Source organism: Teleopsis dalmanni, chromosome 2 (assembly GCF_002237135.1).
Source record: "Teleopsis dalmanni isolate 2A chromosome 2, ASM223713v2, whole genome shotgun sequence".
NCBI classification, from domain to species: Eukaryota; Metazoa; Arthropoda; class Insecta; order Diptera; family Diopsidae; genus Teleopsis; species Teleopsis dalmanni.
The window spans coordinates 45075586-45094326 of record NC_051847.1 but is presented as its reverse complement, the minus strand read 5'-3'; the positions used below and the strand labels follow the sequence as shown (position 1 = coordinate 45094326).

Below are 18741 nucleotides of genomic sequence, written 5' to 3'. Positions count from 1 at the left end.
GGTGAAGAGCAATCCATTCACATTAAAAGGCATCTTTCTGATTGAAAAATTTGTCTCTTAAGTGTAAACTTAAGCTTTAAAAAACTTGCGTTTTTTAATAGTTTTAATGCAAATATTTTTCAATTATATAGAATGTATATATTATACATTACATATATAAATATAGTTCAAAATCAATAATTAATTTTTTATATATACATCATAATATTATATATAAAAATAATTGAAATTACTAGTAAAGTAAAAAAACCTATACGAGTGTTACAGCCGTTGCACTTCTTAAGGGCCAAAATCACTAGGGACAGCCACCCATCCCTAATGATTTAGTATTCTATGTAAAAGTGTTTTTGTGATAGGCGTCTTCAACTGAAAGATTTTTGAGACTTCCGATATTACTTTATATTAGAAAATTTCAAACTTAATTAGTTATTAGATATCCACTGCCTTAGTGATATAGTATTTTAGGTGAAAGGGTTTCTTGGATAAACGTTTTCCCGTTTAATAAACTTATTAGAATTCATTTTCATTGAAAAGTTTATGCGACTTCCGATATCAGTTTAATTTAGATAGAGTAAAAACTTGATTTGTAACAGTCCGTTTCACTCTTGTAATTAGATATCCATTCACCTCTGGACTAAATGTCTTTTAGGTAAAAGAGTTTCTTGATAGATGTTTTCCTAAATCAAGAGTAGTCAGAAGTTATTTTCATTGAAAAGTTTTTGTAACTTTCGATATTAGTTAAAGATCGCTGCGTTTTTCAGGAATTCTTGTTATTATATATCCACCTACCTATTGACTTAATAAATGGGTTTGTATTGATTTAATTGATTGATATTATTGATTTAATATTCTATCTAAAAGAGTTGCTCTGATATATATTCACCTGTTTCATAAGCTGTCAGAATTTAGTTTTTTTTTATATGTTGATGACTCTTCGAATAAGAACTGAATCTACAACAAATCGCTATGGTTTCCAAGAGCACTTGTTATGAGATATCTAACAACCTCTAGTGATTTAGTATTTAAGGTGAAAGGGTTTCGCAGATACGTGTAGTCCTAATTCAAGCGCTGTCAGATTTTATTTTTTTATAGGTTTATGAGACTTCCGATATAAGATTCGAATAGTTCTTCGTAGTCCCTCGAAAAGATTTTTTCAAGAATTATACGTAGGTTCATTGTTAACTTGGCGAAATAACTGGAGAGCTTGATAGATTTTTTCTTAAATGATGTATAAATATAATGTGTGTATATAGTAGATTAGGTCCCATTTACATTTAAATTAAAACAATTTAAAATAATTTTAGTTTTGGAAAATTTTATTATTCAAAAATATGTGTAAATTAGTTTATTTTTTATCATTCAAAACAGTGTGCGGTAATAAACAAATTCTTCATCCATTATATTGCTTTTCAAATTTCGAATGGAATAAAATGATTCCATAAATGTTTTTTTTTTTGAAAAACCGTTATTAATTATTTGGAAGGACTTTGAATTCACATCAGCCAAAGCGTTAGTCATTAACTCAAGTACAAGTGAAGGTTCATTTTTCTATAATTTCAGGCTTTCATTTGTCACAGATGTTTGACCTTAAAACACTCCAAGAAATATTACTAAAATAAACATGCATGATAATATTATTGCATTATTAAGGGCATCGATTTCTCCAGGTGTTTCAGTAAATTGTTCTTCATCAGTAAAATTATACGAAATACAATGTTCCAAACTTGAAATTTGATCAGAAGATTCCATTTCACTAGTTGATTGTTCACTTCCGGTCCAGAACGTGTGAAGTGCCGTATCACTATCAGACCTTCCCAATCTTTCTATATTGATTTGTACACTATTTGAGTAATTTAGAATCAATCTTCTATTATCGACATAGACATTTGAATGTGTGAGTTGATTAAAATCATTTGACATGTTTGTACATGTCTGAGTTTGCTCTGAGTTTTGTTTCTTTGACATAATCAACTGTTTGAAGTCAACGCTACGCTTTGATGATGTGGTGGTTTTAACTGATATTTTATCAAAATTTCTCTCTGACCTTAATGGTTCATTACCAGTGGTCAAAATATCAGAAGACATCGTTTCGTCAAAACAGCTCATTCTGTTGTCTTTATGATCCCGAGAATAGATTAATATTAGTTCTTTCTTAACACCATCATTTTCTGAAATGGTAGATTCTTCGTTTGAAATTTGACAGTAATTATCTTGATACTCGTTAGTTATGAGTTTGTCTTTGATGGCCATTAGACTGAATTCATTTTTATTTTCAATGATATTGCAAATCATATTTTCAACTCTTGATAATTTTGATATTAAATCGTTGAAATGTTGATTGCAAATATTTGAAGAAGTTTGTTTATTTGACAGTTGTTTATAATTCAATGGCTCTGAATTTGACTTTTCTACCGTGAAAATCAATTGCTTCTTGTTACTCTTCCTGGTGTTCAGTTTTCTATAGGTCAAAAGTCCATTTTTTGTGGAAGTTGAACCCAATTTATTATTATTTAAAGTAAGTATTTTGTTCAAAATTTGGCACGCTCTTCCGATTTGAGGTATGCTTTTATATTTTGAGATTTTCGAAAGAAACTGCTTCAAATTAATATATTTTGTTTTACTTCTTTCCGAAATTAAAGGTGTACCAATTGAATCAATCGGTAAAAGTTCAATTCTATCAATAAAAAAATATTTAAGGAATTATTTATAATAAGCATATAATATATAATATAAAACTTACGGTATTCGAATGAGAGAGCATTTTGGTAACGGTATTGCAATCAAAGAGTAATCTGGTAATATTTGCCATCTTAAAATTGTTAAGGAATTAAAATATGGTCTCATTATATTCCAAACCTTGTTTTCCATACGTAACGTAATCACAAACTTCAACACCTCTTCTTTGAGATATATTTGAACTATATATGTAGTAGTTGAAATATAAATGGAAAATTTTGAGTTAATTCCCAAGTGAGGTTCCCGTGCGTCAGTTTCATCGATCAAATCGTTATTTAAAATTTCCCTACTCGTTAAAATTTCCATTATTTTCCTAATGATATTTCTAAGGGAACTTTTAAATCTCGAATATTGACTTTCATTTTGAGGTGGAAAACTTTTCTTTTTAAAGTACTTATATACACTTTTATTAAAGGCAAAAGTTTTATCTTTTATAAAACTCATTTCATTTTGAATTGAAGTGTTGCTAGATATTATTAATTCAGATGGTTTTATAAATTTGAGATCATGTTTCTGAACTGAATTGCAATCTTTTTCAATACTGCCTCCTTTATGGAAAATATCAATATGTGTACCGTTGCACGTAAAGACGGATTCTTGGTATACGCAATTTTTTGGGTGTATTTTTAATTGCTGGGTCGTATATAATTCCATATCAGTTAACGATGACCAGAATTTTTATATTACACTGGCAATACAGTACACAAGTTTTATTTAATTTAATTTAGAGTAGTTGTGAGTTTACTTATTTAATTATTTTTAGGTGGTGAATAAAAAATAAAAGCTTATATACAATTTTTATTATTGCTTTTATTATTATATATAAATGCACTCCACTATTCTGTGAACTTCACAAATTTGTCAAGTATTGAGAATTAAACAAGATTCTTTTATCAAACAAAAAATCTTGGCAAATTCAAAGCTTAAATACCTAGTGCTTTTCACCATACTTGAAAATATTATTATACTTTTCATACTATACATAAATATCGCTTAGCTAACCTAAAACCCCCCATCGCCTATCTACATCTGTAGCTATATATAATAATAAAAGCACATATAATTAATAATTTTTTTTTTATACACATCCACTTTTTACACACTAATTGAAAATTATTTAATTTAAATATTAGAAGGGTTCATATAGAAATGAAAAGACAACAAAGAAAATTAAAAGATTTTACTGTCGCAAAGAGTATCCCTCTGCGGTGAAGAGGTTAGAATATTCCCTCGGTAGGGATGCCTGTCGCTAAGAGGCGACTAAAATTTCGGTGCCACGCCGACACTTATGTAAGAAGTGTGCATGGTAGTAAGTGACACGACATTTGAGACATTTGACCAGAAATGCAGATCTGGTAATACGTGGATTAGTGGGTGCTGAACAGTAGATGTTAGACTCGTAGTGGCTGTGGTTAATACCCAAACTTACACGGTAAGAATGTTCATTTTCGGTGGAATTACTAAGGACATTCCAATGGGGTGTTCATCGGCGCAATATACCAATGCGTGAGTAAAGAACACCGTGATGTTAAGCCTGGATTCTGTCGCAAGGTGTAATCCATTAACTGATTATATAAACATTCGGAAATTGTTTCCTATTTACTATGGGTAAATTAGATCCTGCCCATATTATATTAAATTGTTTTATGCGGAAAGATTATTAGTATTGTTTATTTGCTTGTAATAAGTAAGTTTATTTGACAGGGTCTTTTAAATGCATGTAGCGAAGCCTTCAATCAAATTCGCTTTAAAGTTACAACAAGAAGTACTTAAGGAATGTATGACTTGCCTTTCTACGAGATCTTGTTTGGTAAAAATAATTAATGACACAAAAAAAAAAATGAACAAAAAAATTAAATAAAACAATATTCCTATTATGCTAAGGACAGGAAGCTGATATATAACCAAATAATTCGTTCGTCACTTTTATATGAATGTGTATCGAGAAAGCTAGAAATTGCACAAAGCCAGGCTTTGAGAAGACTTTTCAAGGTACCATGCTACATTAGGACGAATGGCATCCTCAGGGACCACAAGATTGATCCGATCAAAAAATACATAAAAGATAGAGCCCTGATATTATTTGCGAAAACTGATAGACTTCCAGACAAACACCGCGTTATCGAATCTCAGGATAGTTACAGGCTTCTCGGGGGTATGCAGATCGGAGGTCAATTATTGCTTAGTCTGATGAAGTGATAAACATTAATCCAGTCAAGGCGTAAAGAGAGGTTTTGAAGATAACTCGAGTTAATAAAGAGTAAAAGTGCTTAAGTGCACTGGCTTGAATAGCTTCTGCATAAAAAACTATTCCTCTTTTTGTACAATTAAAAAATACTATTAATAATAGGGTTTATTGTATCCTTGATGATATATTTGAGAAACATACAACTCACCAGATTTAAAGCGGAAAGTTTTTTTGAGAAATTTTGTAGTTCCAAAACATGTCCGAAAAAGTTTCCAAAATAAATATTCCTTAAATTCATATAAAGTTAATATAACTAAATAACATTTTTATTGTACATATTTGACGTTTAAAACAAATTTTTTTTTTTGAAATTTTTTACATCAAATCATTGCTTTTCGTTCAATCAATCAGTTATATAGTCAATTCATACAATACTTAGTTCTTATTAGATATTAAGATTTTTTTTAATAAGTAAATAATTGTTTATGTAGTGTTCTTTTTATATTCTTTGAAATTTATACAATAGTTCATACAATTATCTACGTACGGTATAGTTAAGAAAACATTTTACATGATTCTATATGTAGACTCTATACATATATATATGTCTATATATATACTACATATATACGAGTATATACTATATATATATACACTATATATACGAGTACATATTAATATTTTTAAACTAGTTTAGATTCGTTCTACAAATAAATTAAAATACAACAGTAAATAAGTGGATATAGTTTAGTTAATAAGTACAAGTAACTCGCCATATAGGTACATTAAAATTATTATTTTTTCGATATAATTTTAAATATTTAATAATTATTTTTTTTTTTAATTGGCATTGGTTGATTATGAGTCAACATTAAATTAAGAAATTTCAAACGATTTATATAGTCATTTTGTAATTTAAGTCAATAAATTGTAAATAATTAGTTAGTTAATTATAGTTATATAGTGAAGTTTATATTTAGATACAAGTATTTCTCATTAAAATTCAAATTAATAATTAAGATTTGTAGTAGTTAGTATAGAAGAAGTTCTACAGCTTCTGCAACTTAATAAGTTTGTAATTTTTATTAAGATTTATCAAGATTTTTTGTTTTGTAATTTACAACTGTTTCTATTCGTAATTGTTTATTAAGTATTGAGTTATTATTTAACATTAATTAACATTAATTAACAACCTTTTTTATATGCATAACTATTGATCGTTTATATTCTATTATATATGATTGAATGTATACAAATAGATTTATATGTACAGTGTTTGACTTTAAACTATTGAAAAGCATTTACCCAATTTAAATTATATTTGATTTTTATAATAGATAATAATAATAATTAAATATCCATATCATATGTATATACTTCGAAAATGATAAGAAGTCGGTTCTATCATATCATACATTATTCTTTACTGGTAGACACCTTCTTTTATACATTTCAATGATTAATTAGTTTACCATATGTATTCTGTTTAAAAGCTGTTCGGAATTATTTAATAAAATATAAACAACTTATCTATTAATTAATTAGATGGAGCCAATAAGTTATGATATACCAGATGTAAGGCTGCGCTGACCCAATCTCCTACACACTTTTTGTAGACTGATTCAGGTATGGATTTCAACTCCTTTAGAAAATAGGCATTGAAAAAAGTCATATTGACATAAGCTAATGTTAAGGGAGTATGGTCTCCATCATATTCAATGAATTTTTGTTTGCGTTAACTATAAATTATATATAAATTATATATCCTATGCAATTATCAAAAAAATCAGATTTACCAGATATTAGCTGTTTATTGTACAAAAAAAATTGTTTTTATGTTTCCAGTTCAATAATTTTTTTAACCCATTTTTATTATAAATTTTATAATTTTATTTAGAATGTGCATGATATTGCCACTGATATTAAAAAAATATCTTTGAAATAAATATAAAAAAATTGCAATACATAAGCCGTGATATAACATAGATAAGTGAATATCGGTTACATTTTTATAAGAGTACTCAGTTATAAATTAGATGATAAATCATACAAATAAAAATAAGCTAAAAATTATATATAATTATAATCATAAAGTATTGAGACTTTCATATGATATATATCCTATATCCTATATATAATGTTGAAACCTTAATTGATTCATTCTGTATCATAATAATTTAGTATTTGAACAACAAACTAAAAAGAATGATCTTCCATGACATGTGATCTGAAGATATGAGGTTGAGCGGTCTATTCCTTTCATCGTTATTCCCTTAAACGTCAAATAATGTTAATTATGACGCACAGATCTACACGTGTTTAGAAAAATATAATAGTGGTTATATTGTCCGTCAGAGTTTTCCTCAGATATAGAATGAAAATATGTTCTTCAAGTAAAGCATGCCTGTCGTTAAAGGCAAGTAAAATCTAGCTGAGAGATTATTCGGAATACACATATAATTTATAAGGGTAGTATGATTGCAATTATAGTATGTACTTTCCTTAAGTATTTAAGTATATTATCAGTAAACGTAGTATGTTTTATATGTTATATATATGTATTAATATATTAGATAATATTTTATGTATTGTCCAAAATATCTAGAAAACAATTTCTAGCATATTTTATATAGGTTGCTCAGACAAAGACAAAGTAAAGCACTGTTTCTATCCCAATGAGAACAAATCCTTCGACAACAATCATTAATGTGATTTTCGGTGCTAAAGATCTGCTAGCATTATTTTTTACGGAAAGAGAGCATTCAACAAATTTACTGTTAGACTGATTTTCAATAAGATTAGAATATTTTATTCCATAATAAGGTAGGGAAGTAGGTTATACTGGCGATGCCAAGGAATTCACTTAGGTTTATAGGTCCATTGTATTACCGTAAAATGAAAAACTCAACCTCTTCTTAGAACTTTTGGCAAAGTTTGTATTGCTATTTAAGGGAAGGTCGTGCGGTTGATCAAGATCCTTAAAAAAGAATGCCCCTAAAGTGGTAAATGGGGCATCACGCATGTGCTGGACAGAAACAAAGCAGGTAGGTGGTACTTTCATCGTCTTTATTCCAACTGTGGCGGGTATGATTGAAAGGGAGACTTAATCTTCTAACATGGTTACCTTAAATGCTGTGATTTGTGAGTAAACCTACTACAATATTGATGTTTTTACGGGGTGGCTCAATAAGAGAGTTAGATTTCCTTTATTCTATATAAACTATTGAAAAATTTAAATGAATTAAAGAGGTATTTTGAACAGTAGTGAATTACAACAGCAAAATTTTTATTATTTAATAAGTAATTGAATTTTTGACTGACCATATTTCTTGTAAATAATTTTTACGAATATAAAAATATCTTTCTATTAGGTATTACAAAAAAAAAACCTCTCTATTAGGTATTACGAATGTAAAATACCCCTTTATTAGGTATTACGAAAATAATATTTCTCTATTAAAACAATAGTTTCTATTAAGAAACATAGCTTCTTTCGTCAGTATTGACTTTAAGAATAAAAATTAAATTAATTAAGGTCTATGGAACTATATAAAATTTAAGATTGAACTTATTGGATATTAAATTTTCATAAATAATCCAAACATGGATTAAAATATTATTTTATTTAATTAAAAATAGCAACAATAAAGCAACTTAATATTCTCTGTGCAAAAGGTGCAAAATTTTAAGTCCTTTTCTAATAAACTCTCGTACTCATAGAGCCTAGGAAAAGGTTTACTAAGTCTTACTAGGAATTATTATTAAAAATTAAGTAATAAAGAATTAAATAAATAATTTTTTAAAATATTTTGGCACTCCATGGTTTATAATCAGTCATTTTTTGTGGTGCTTAAATGTGTCAAAAATATTTGTTCTTTAAAATTGTTGCGCTAAAAAACAACTTTTTGCAATTTGTACAAAAAAAGTGTTAAAACCTTGGCTTTTCTTTCATATTGGGATGTCAAAAGTGCAGATAAGGTGTGATTAAAATATAAAAACTTTATATAGAAGATATTAAAGAGTTATAAGATAAGTTTTTAATACAGTGGCAATAAAGTTTTAAAAAATTAAAAATTTTTTTCAAAAATATTTTGATAATATATTGCTTTAAAGATTGGCATTTTTGAGAATATTATTATTAAGTAAATCGTTTTTTATTTCTATTTTATATATTTTTAAATATTAACTAAAAATTGAATATATTTTATTTATTTACATTTTAATATGCAACACAAATTCTGTATAAAGAAAAATAAGATTAGTTAGATAACAATATAAAAAAGAACGTTCTTCTACAATGTTTTAATAATAATTAAAATTATTTATATTTAAATTAATTAAGTATATTAAATTTTTTTTATTTTTTGTTATTGCCATCGTTTGCTAATAGTAATTCTTTCGCTTCTTTCTTGCCCTTTTTCTTTTCTTCCTTAGCTATAATTTTAGCAAGACGTTCTTCCTCCTTTGCAAGACGCTTCTCTTCCTATCAAAAGAGAAAAAAAAATTTATATATATATATATATATTAAAATTTACATCCAAACTATATAAAAGAAAACTCTTTGGATTATTTATCATAAATATCAATACATTACAAATATATATTTTACATATAAATATTTTGAAAAGTTAAGAAAACCCCAAGCAAACTTCAGTTAAACTTCAAGAAAAGAAAAACTTAACAAAAATCAAAGAAAACTTCTCAATAAAGTTTTTTCTTGAAAAGTTTCACACATGCGACATGCAAGACAAAGTTATTTTCCTTTGAGATTCGCTATAATTCAAGTCATTAACCCACTAAAGACATATAAGTCTATTTTTGACATATGCGAAACTAAAATTAGATATTACAATATACATAATACATAAATTATATATATTTAAATATGCACAAAAATATAAAATCAAAATGGATGCAAAAAGAAACAAACAAGGACAAGCAAATCAAAAACATCCATGAATGAAGCCAATTACCGACATCACTTTCCAGGCAGCCAAACCGCCATAGAAGCATAATAACCCACCACCACCTTCATTAACACCACCACCACCACTTTCACCACAATGACCCACCTTTCTTGCTTCCTTTTCTGCTTTCAATTTAAGCTTTTCTTCCTTCTTCTTACGCTCAACCGTTTCATTCTTTTTATTGTCAGCTTTTTCCTCTGAAATTATTATCAGAAAAAAGAAGAGAATAAGACTTTAAACTATAAATGTTGATACACTGCAAAAAAATTATATGATTTGGTTTTTTTATTTACGATTAGAAAAACTATTTGGTATTATTGTTAGGTTAGGTTAGTTTAGATTAATGTGACAGACAATCTAGTGACCTGCGAGTTGGTTAAAAATGATCTGAGAATCCAGTTTAACAGTTATGGATTCATTGCTGGTAGTTTGTCTACTGAAACCTCACTAATTACAAAAGAATAACAAAAAATTTTCAAGTAATTATATATCTATTTTATGATCTATATAATGTACATATGCACTTTTACAATTTCTTATACATAATACCACAGAGGCATAAAATATATTAAAATAAATAATTCTTAAACTTAGTAGTCTTTACCAAAAACAAAAAAATATCATAATGCTCCTTGGTCCAAAAAAGGGTGGGAACTACTGATCTATTAATCAACTTACTTAGAACCTATAAGTCCATTCTGATACAACTGCATAAATGTCTCACTTATGGAATCATTTAGAAGCTCTTAAAATATAGAATGTTGTGCACTCTAACGTTAAATAAAGGAAGCGGAATACAGGAAAAATAAGATATAAATTTTAGAGAATAAGATTATTGTATAAGAAAATTATATATCCTGTATCTATTGTCTTATCTTAGAGTAATTAAGATGTTGAATCAGGCACATAATTAATTATCTTAAGCTATTTATTTAGGCAATACGGCGAAACAAATATTTCATTATAATTATAATCGCATTATAAATTAGTGTTTATTTAGGCACATATGTCGCAACAAATGTTTCAGTATGGTTAACATCTCATTAAAAATTAGTATTTATTTAGGCACACACGTCGCAACAAATCTTTCAGTATGGTCAAGATCTCATTGTAAAATCGTATTTATTTAGACTTAACGCTACAATAAAATACCATGATAAGATGTATATAAAACAAACAAATAGACTAAATAAATCAATATCTTAAAACTAAACATTTTTTGTAATATTAGATAGTTTGGGTTAGGTTTGAGTGGCGGTCAATGCTCAAAATTCTCTTGAATTCAAATAATGACCCATTCTAGTACCACATAGTTAGTATTAGTACATCTACAGATTAGAGGTCAGCATACAAGCAAGGTGAAGATGAATTAACCTGATAAGTCTATGGACTATAAACTTAAGTTTCTAATTTTGTAGAATGACAGTACAGTCAGTTCGGTAATGGGCTCTGAAAACTTTAGCTCCTCTCCTAGCTAAGAACGGACACTGACACATGAGGTGGAACACAGTTTTGTTCTTATCTGCAGAGCCAGAACCTCGACAACAGTCATTATAGGATAGACTCAGTCAAATAGCATGTCTTCATATTAAAACAATTGTAAAACTAATTGAGCAATTGACTGCTACGGCTTTTGTTTAGTTTAGGCCAGGTCAGTCTAGAGATCCGACAGCAGGGTTCGTCTGCCCAATTGTTTGTCTGCTATGCTCAGATATATTTCTTTGATTAACATATATTAGTTAGTTTACTTGTTAGAGATATTTATTTTTTGAATTGAGAGTAAAGTAGATTTCTTTAGTGTCATATATTATGATCCCGGATGCATTGTTTTACTAGTGTTGCTTATTAAAAATAATTATTTTAGAAATGAGGCTGACAAAGTTTTTTCTGATCTGAAATCAAATACCGGGTAATATTTTTAAGCTCTTTATAGATGAACAATTTGATCACAGCTTTTGGAAAGGTGTACCTAGAGATTTTCGGGACTTGATTTTAGCTATAAATTTTTATTATTGAAAAAGCATTTTTTTTTACTTTTAGGTATATGTACGCTAATAGTAGGTTCAGGCAATATTTTGGAGGTTATTGAGTGAGAGTTAATATAATTTATTTTATATTTGTTTGATAACAGGGTTTTATATATGTGTGATAATATAAATAATATATAAATTTGTTCGTGATTTATTGTGATACTAAGAGTCGCACATGAGGAATTAGTTTCGATTATAATAAAAGCAAAATTATTAATAAATTTAACTAATCAAGTACTTAATAAATACTTTATGTATATTAATTTAACCTTTGAGCACTATCTATTCTATTTGTTTATTTGATTTATTTGGATTCCATGTACTATATTAAATACTATATAAAAATATTTTCCCAACCAAATGAAACGATGAGAATAAACATGAATTAATTTCGAATTATGGAATAACAATTCCCTTTCATGCGGATTTAATAATTAAATTCGTACGCTCAATGAACAAGCCCCAACGTTAATTAAATTATTATTATCTGTATTATTTGTGGAATGCTGATGACTTACTGTGGTTATTGCTTGAGAACAATGGAAAACTTCTGGTGGAAGAGCTTGAATGCTGTGTGTGCGCTTTGGAGTTCGTGGCAGTTGATTTAACTGTTGCCGCATTAGCGTTCTGGTCGTGCAATATTTTTTTACCGCCGATGTTGTTGTTGCTGTTGTTATTGTTGTTGGAATTGGTCGACAGGCTCAGTTTGTTGCTGTTGCCAATAGATTTTGCGTTGGCGTTGCCTTTCTTATCTTTGCCAACTACGTACGCGTTTTTGGGCAATGCGTTCTTTGAGGTCATTGGACTTATTTTTGCGCCACCAGCTTTAAGTGGAGGCGGCCCCAATGTAGAAAGTGATGAACTAATTTGTATATTCATAGGACGCCTGGGAGGCGAGGGAGGTTCCCGTAACAACGGAGCCGTTTCATGTGCATTCGTAGCAGATTTTGTGTAGGAAGCATAACTAATATAAAAATAGATTTGAATTAATTTTTATTAAGATTCTAAGTTCTAAATTGTAAGTGGATAATGTAATAAAATAGACAACAAACACATACCGAAAACGTGGATTACTTATATGCACTGGTGAAGGATGCGGTACTTTGGCAGGGCTACGGAATTCTTTTATAGGCGGTAAGCGATTTTGCAAATCAACTAAACGTCCTTTGGTATGTCGTCGACCGGGATAGGTATTTGTAGGCGGGGGAAAACTAATACAGCTGCCTGCACTACTACACGAACCGCTTGAAGATGAGTTGCTTAAAGAATGAAGTGGCTTCCTTGGTACTGCACCTACAAATAGAATTACTTTATGAAAAGTAATATAAAGAAAATAAAATTATATTCACCTGAGCAACCGCTAGGACAACCGGCATGATGTGAATGCACATGATGAAATTCACGTGGCGATAATGAACCACCTGATGAACCCGACGGTGACGATGATGAATGTGACATATTATGTATTGGTGGTGCTAAATGATTATTTAACACTGTTGCAGTCTGTGTATATGAATTAGCTGATGGTGAGATAGGTGAAGCAGGCGAGCAGAGACCACTTGAAATGGAAGACGTTTTCGAGAACGCCGACATATGTGAAACACCAGACATTGTAGAGGAACCTGTTGAACTCATTGAATAAAGACTAGATGATTGCGCTACTCGCCCATTAGGACTACGCGGATATCGTCCTTGTACTGATACATGAAAGTTATTGTGCCCCAAATGGGCATCACCCATAGAATAGGAACTTGCTGAAGCAGGTAAACCACCTGGTCCTACACCAGCAGAGGCCCAACTTTTGGCACCCATGGAATAACTACTCGCTGATTCTTGTATGCGCCATGTACCCGAACTGGAAGTCAAACGATTTACACGTGCTCTACATATAACGCAACGCAAAGGCAGTAAACGTTGTGCTACTGCACTTTGTATAGTCTTCACAAAGCAACGTCTACACACAACGCGATGGCCACAAGGCGATGTTTGCATCGTGGCACGTGCATTAATACAAATAACGCACTCATCTTCTTGTGATGTGGGAGGATCGGGTTCACTTTCTTCGAGTTTACTAAGCAGTTTGTCCTGGAGAAGAGAATAAAAAATGATGGAAAATTAAATTAAATTAAACTTTAATATAATTACAATTAAATGTAAAGAAATATACAATGCTTATGTGTATATAATCTCTAAAAATAATTTCTTATTAAGTTGGATTTAAATAGATTTGAATCCATGTAAAAGAAAAGTGTTTATTTTTGATTTGAAATAATTCCTAATAATATTTTTATATTTATTTATATTTATATTTAAAATTTATTATTTAATAAAAATTGTTATATTTATTTTTTTAATTTTTTTATTTATATAATTATATATTTGTTTCTAATTTTTCTAAAATATTATTTAATTAAATTGTCATATAATAACACTGACAATTATTAGCTGAAAGCACTTTACATATTTTTATAAAAATGTAATAAAAGGTAGAATTATGTTTGCCAGCTTATGGAGCGCTTAGTATTATTAATAATAATATTTATTTATATTTTATTAATAATTTTTAATAAAATTTTTTAGTATTGTTAAAATTAAATAATAAATGAATATTATTATTTTTAAAATTTCTTTCACTAATTATTTTAGTTTTTTGAGTTTAACAATTGAGTATAAATTTTTACTCAATAATTTAATTCATGCAGCAAAGTTTTTAATTAAGTAAATTAAGCCTAAATGTATGCAACAAAATATGGCATCCATCGATTCTTTAATTTTTTTAAATTCATTTAGACCAGTGTTTCTCAACCCAAAACATACTGTAGCTTACAGAATATATAATTCTCTTTTATTAGAGCCGGTAAAATATTCAGTTTGTAAAGCCCAGTATTAATAGCATTTCAAAAAAAATATTGCCTTTGAAGGTAAAAATTTCATTATTTAAGAACCGTTGCACAGTGTGCCAAAATAAAAAAAAAGACCATCATAGTTCGATACTTTCTGAATCAGTAGAGATATTAAAATTAACTTTTTCTTAAATATAATTTTAGAGATGAACTTTATTTTGAATACAATGTTAAATATTTTATATATGTTTGCGTTCAAAGTTGGAGGGGTTCCGGTAAGGTGATTGAGCTCAAAAAGAAACCCTGTACTCAAAAACAAAACCCATCTTAAAAACTATATTTAAGAAAAATTTCATTTTAATATCGTTATTGGTTCAGAAAATATTGAGTTCTGATCTTTTAATTTTTTATTCTGATTAACTGATGGTTGTATTATTCCGAACGATTAACGAAAAGTCGAAAGATCTTGTTTGAGGCCAACTTATGATATGAATACAATTTCTGTTTTATAAAAGAGAATATATTTAAAAATATTTTAAGCTTATTTTATTTTATGTATATGTATTTATATTAATGTAATTTTAGATATAAACACAATGATTACTTTGAGTTGCCCTCTAGCTTAAAAATTATTCGTAATTCAAAAATGAAAATATATACAATTCAAATTAAAATTTACAGATTATGTTTCAAATTTTAATTAAAAAGTAATAAATTCGTTTATAATTAGTTTTCTGTATTTCAAAGCACTAGTAATATAGTTAATCAATCTTTCCCAATCAGGATCATTATCCCCATTAAGCACACTGATTACTTCCTCTTCCAGTAAAGATTCTCTTTCAAAATAAATTCGTCTATTCGTCTAACGTATATATAACAACAACATAATAATAAGATAATATTTAAAATATATTAAACGATATGTATAATAATAAGGAAATAATAAACTAATAAATTTCAGTAAGAAATAGTAAATAAATCATCAATAGCATTTACTTAAGCGATTGAGTCATAAATTGCAAATATATACAATATAATGAATAAGCCTACTAAATTAAATTCATATAAATTACGAACAACTTCACTTCACCGATGCATACAGACAGTGCTCAACTTAGTTGAACTATGACGTATACATAAAAGTAAGAAAAAACCAATTTGTTAGCTGATAATACTTAAAACGCGAGAAAATAATAAAAAAACATTGTAACTAAAAATAATAAAATAGTAAAAAATCATAGAATAATAATTTCATTGAAGACACACATCTTAACTGCTAACTAACAGCACTAAAAAATTTTAAATAAAATAATTCTACTAATAACTTCCAGGGCTTTAAACCGGAGCCGAACCGAAAACCAAAAAAAACAGATATTTTTGTTGGAGTGAAAACCGGAACCGAACCGATACGATTTTTTGTTTTGAACCGGAACGGGAAAAATTCCGGTTCGAAGCCTTTGAAATTTCTTTAAAAATATCTTTATAAACATTTTCCTTATTATAAAGTCGAAAGAATATTCAATTTTAAGTGGTTTGCCTATTAAAAGTATTTTGACTTTTAAGAAAATATAAATAAAATTTCATTAAAAATATTTTGCTTTCATTTCAAATGAAATGTGAAATACGAGAATGAATACGAGAGACAAAATATTTTGCCAACAGTTTGAAGTATCTTGACAGAAGTGTGCAACTTGCAGCTCATCAGGTCAACAAGTGCCATTTGAAGAGAAATGTAAATGACATGTTTAGGTTTTTATGCTAATATGAGGTTGCCTTTTTGACACATTTCATTGCACTTTTGCTAAAAATGCTCAACTGAATGGGTATAAAATTGTCAAAGTGGTTGGTCTAAATATTTTTTATGAGTTATATTTTAATAAAATTAAAAACAAATTAAAAAAATTAATAAATGTTTAAAATAATATATATATAAATGAGGTTCAAATTATGCTCTTAAGTGTATTCCATTTTAAGTTACATATATATTAGACTTGTGAAGAAATTTATAACACCCTGGAGACGATGGACGATCATTTGAGCATATATATTCGTAGTAAGAAGAAGAGTCAAAGTAGTCAGGAAAGGAGCAGCCACACCGATGATGGGGCCAGAACACTTTTTGTGAACTAGTACATAGTACGCTCCTTCCTCTCATAAACATAAAAGAAAACCAGAATAAAAAGGATTACTGGGATAATATACCAGGATTACAACAATCCAAATCATTTATTGGTAGCTATAACAACAAGAGATACCAGGATTGTATGAACCTATGAGAAGAAAAACTTATAATCATCACTGGAATCCTAACAGAGCACTGTAAACTAAAACACCACCTTACAAGACTATGTATACTTACGGATGCAAACTGCAGATTCTGTGAAGAGTATGAAGAGTCAGCCACATATGTGCTGTTAGAGTGCCCTGCGTTAATGCATATACGGAATAGACTCCTGGGAATGTATATTCTTACGGAAGAGGCAATCAAACTCTGTAAACTAGATTCTATACTACTATTTATTGACGCAAAAGAGCTTAGAGACCCACTCTAAATCCAGAAGGGGTCACAATAAACCCTACTGTCGCAGTTCCACATCCTCTAACAATAATAATAAGAAAAATATTGGACTTAGCGATGTCTGTACGTCTATCTATCCATATATCTAATCAAATATCATAGTTGTAGTTTTTATGCTAGTCTATACTATACTTTATAGTAGTAATAGTTTTTAGGCTAGCCGATGGAATATTTGCAAGCATTTTTTGAAATTCCAGATGAAGAAAACAAACAGTTAAAATTAGCTTGCTATGTCCTATAGCGTCTATTCCAAGTAACTACCCAAAATGAGTTTATAGTTTTATATACAGAAATGCATCAGATTCTAAGTCGAAAAGACATTTCAATATACCTATGTGTGTTATAGAGAAATATATATATGTTAAAAAAAATAGTCGGTTTGTAACAAAATTGTTAAGGTAAAAGATATATAGGCATGATAACGTTGAAATTAGTATTTTAGTTTCCTTTGTACACAACGTAAATATAATTTTAGGAATTATTGGAAAATGAGAATTCATTTAATATGAACAATGCATTGAAGTGATTAGTGTAATGAGCTTACCGGTTGAGGGTTGTAGGTCATATTACAATACATACTTGCAAAATCAAATGTCACGACTGTGGTAAAATGAAAAATATGTATTAATATTTTAAAAAAAAAAATTGCTAAAGGCCTATTATTATATATGTAATATTTAGCAAAAATTGTCTCGATTTATGGATATAATTATTCAGAAATTAAATTAGACTTAAGTTAGGAAAACTATAAAACATTAAAGCCATTTATTGTTAAGCAATAATTAAACTTGTTAAATTACTTCAGGAATTTAAAGTAAAAACACATGGAAGTTATTCAGATAATTAAGTTTTAATTTAATCATGTGTTAGGACTTCCTAGACTACTAATTTGACCAGTTTCGTTGTTACCAGAGCCTTGCTAGTGATTAATTAATATATTTCGTAGTGTATTCTGATTTCTTCGAGTATAGTCAAACTTTCTTCGAATAACCCCAAGAGTCTTAATGGACATTACTCTGCCTTTGGTGGTATATTGTGTAGACTTTTCTCATTTTTTCGATTACAGTAAAACTTTCTTCGAATTATTCAGAATACTACTCTGTGTTTGATGGTATACTGTGTAGTGTTTTCTAATTTCTTTGAGTATATTTAAGTCTTCTTCGAGTTACTATCAGAGCCTTAATAGTCCCAACTCTGTCTTTGAACTGACCATTTAGGAAATATTCGAATTTTTATTTGATTAGTTTATGTTAGTTAGTTAGTTGTGGTGGAGGGAGGACGAATCCTCCTCAAATAGCTAAGGATGAAAGCCGTTTTGAGTCCACAAAAACCTCGTAATAGTGGGTAGTAGATAGAGGATCAAACTAGAACCAACCAGAGGCATTAACAAAAGCAAGAA

The 18741-nt window shown here is 28.7% G+C and overlaps 2 protein-coding genes across 2 annotated transcripts; both read right to left on the bottom strand.

Moving 5' to 3' along the window:
* Positions 1–1340: 1340 nt before the first annotated feature.
* On the bottom strand, positions 1341–5215 carry LOC119685625. Its single transcript, XM_038099969.1, has 3 exons — positions 5133–5215; positions 2741–2918; positions 1341–2674 (listed from the first exon to the last, which is right to left on the bottom strand). Exons 2-3 carry the CDS (start codon positions 2866–2868, stop codon positions 1588–1590), a joined length of 1215 nt encoding a protein of 404 aa, XP_037955897.1. The 5' UTR covers positions 2869–2918; positions 5133–5215; the 3' UTR covers positions 1341–1587.
* Positions 5216–9281: 4066 nt separating this feature from the next.
* On the bottom strand, positions 9282–17907 carry LOC119674440 (rho GTPase-activating protein gacF-like). The gene is made up of 6 exons (XM_038085579.1): positions 17887–17907; positions 13271–14006; positions 12980–13214; positions 12440–12885; positions 9997–10088; positions 9282–9407 (listed from the first exon to the last, which is right to left on the bottom strand). Exons 1-6 carry the CDS (start codon positions 17905–17907, stop codon positions 9282–9284), a joined length of 1656 nt encoding a protein of 551 aa, XP_037941507.1.
* Positions 17908–18741: the final 834 nt, after the last annotated feature.

What these genes read in the sequence shown, in the direction of transcription:
- LOC119685625 (XM_038099969.1), bottom strand. Translation starts at nt 2,868, where the DNA reads ATGGAAAACAAGGTTTGGAATATAATGAGACCATATTTTAATTCCTTA. An exon ending in TGCTCTCTCATTCGAATACC is followed by an intron (nt 2,675 to 2,740) that starts GTAAGTTTTATA and finishes TTTTATTGATAG; the next exon opens with AATTGAACTTTTACCGATTG.
- LOC119674440 (XM_038085579.1), bottom strand. Translation starts at nt 17,907, where the DNA reads ATGACCTACAACCCTCAACCG. An exon ending in GTTCTCAAGCAATAACCACA is followed by an intron (nt 10,089 to 12,439) that starts GTAAGTCATCAG and finishes TAATAATTTCAG; the next exon opens with AGGAAAAAGCTGACAATAAA. An exon ending in CAGAAAAGGAAGCAAGAAAG is followed by an intron (nt 9,408 to 9,996) that starts GTGGGTCATTGT and finishes CTCTTTTGATAG; the next exon opens with GAAGAGAAGCGTCTTGCAAA.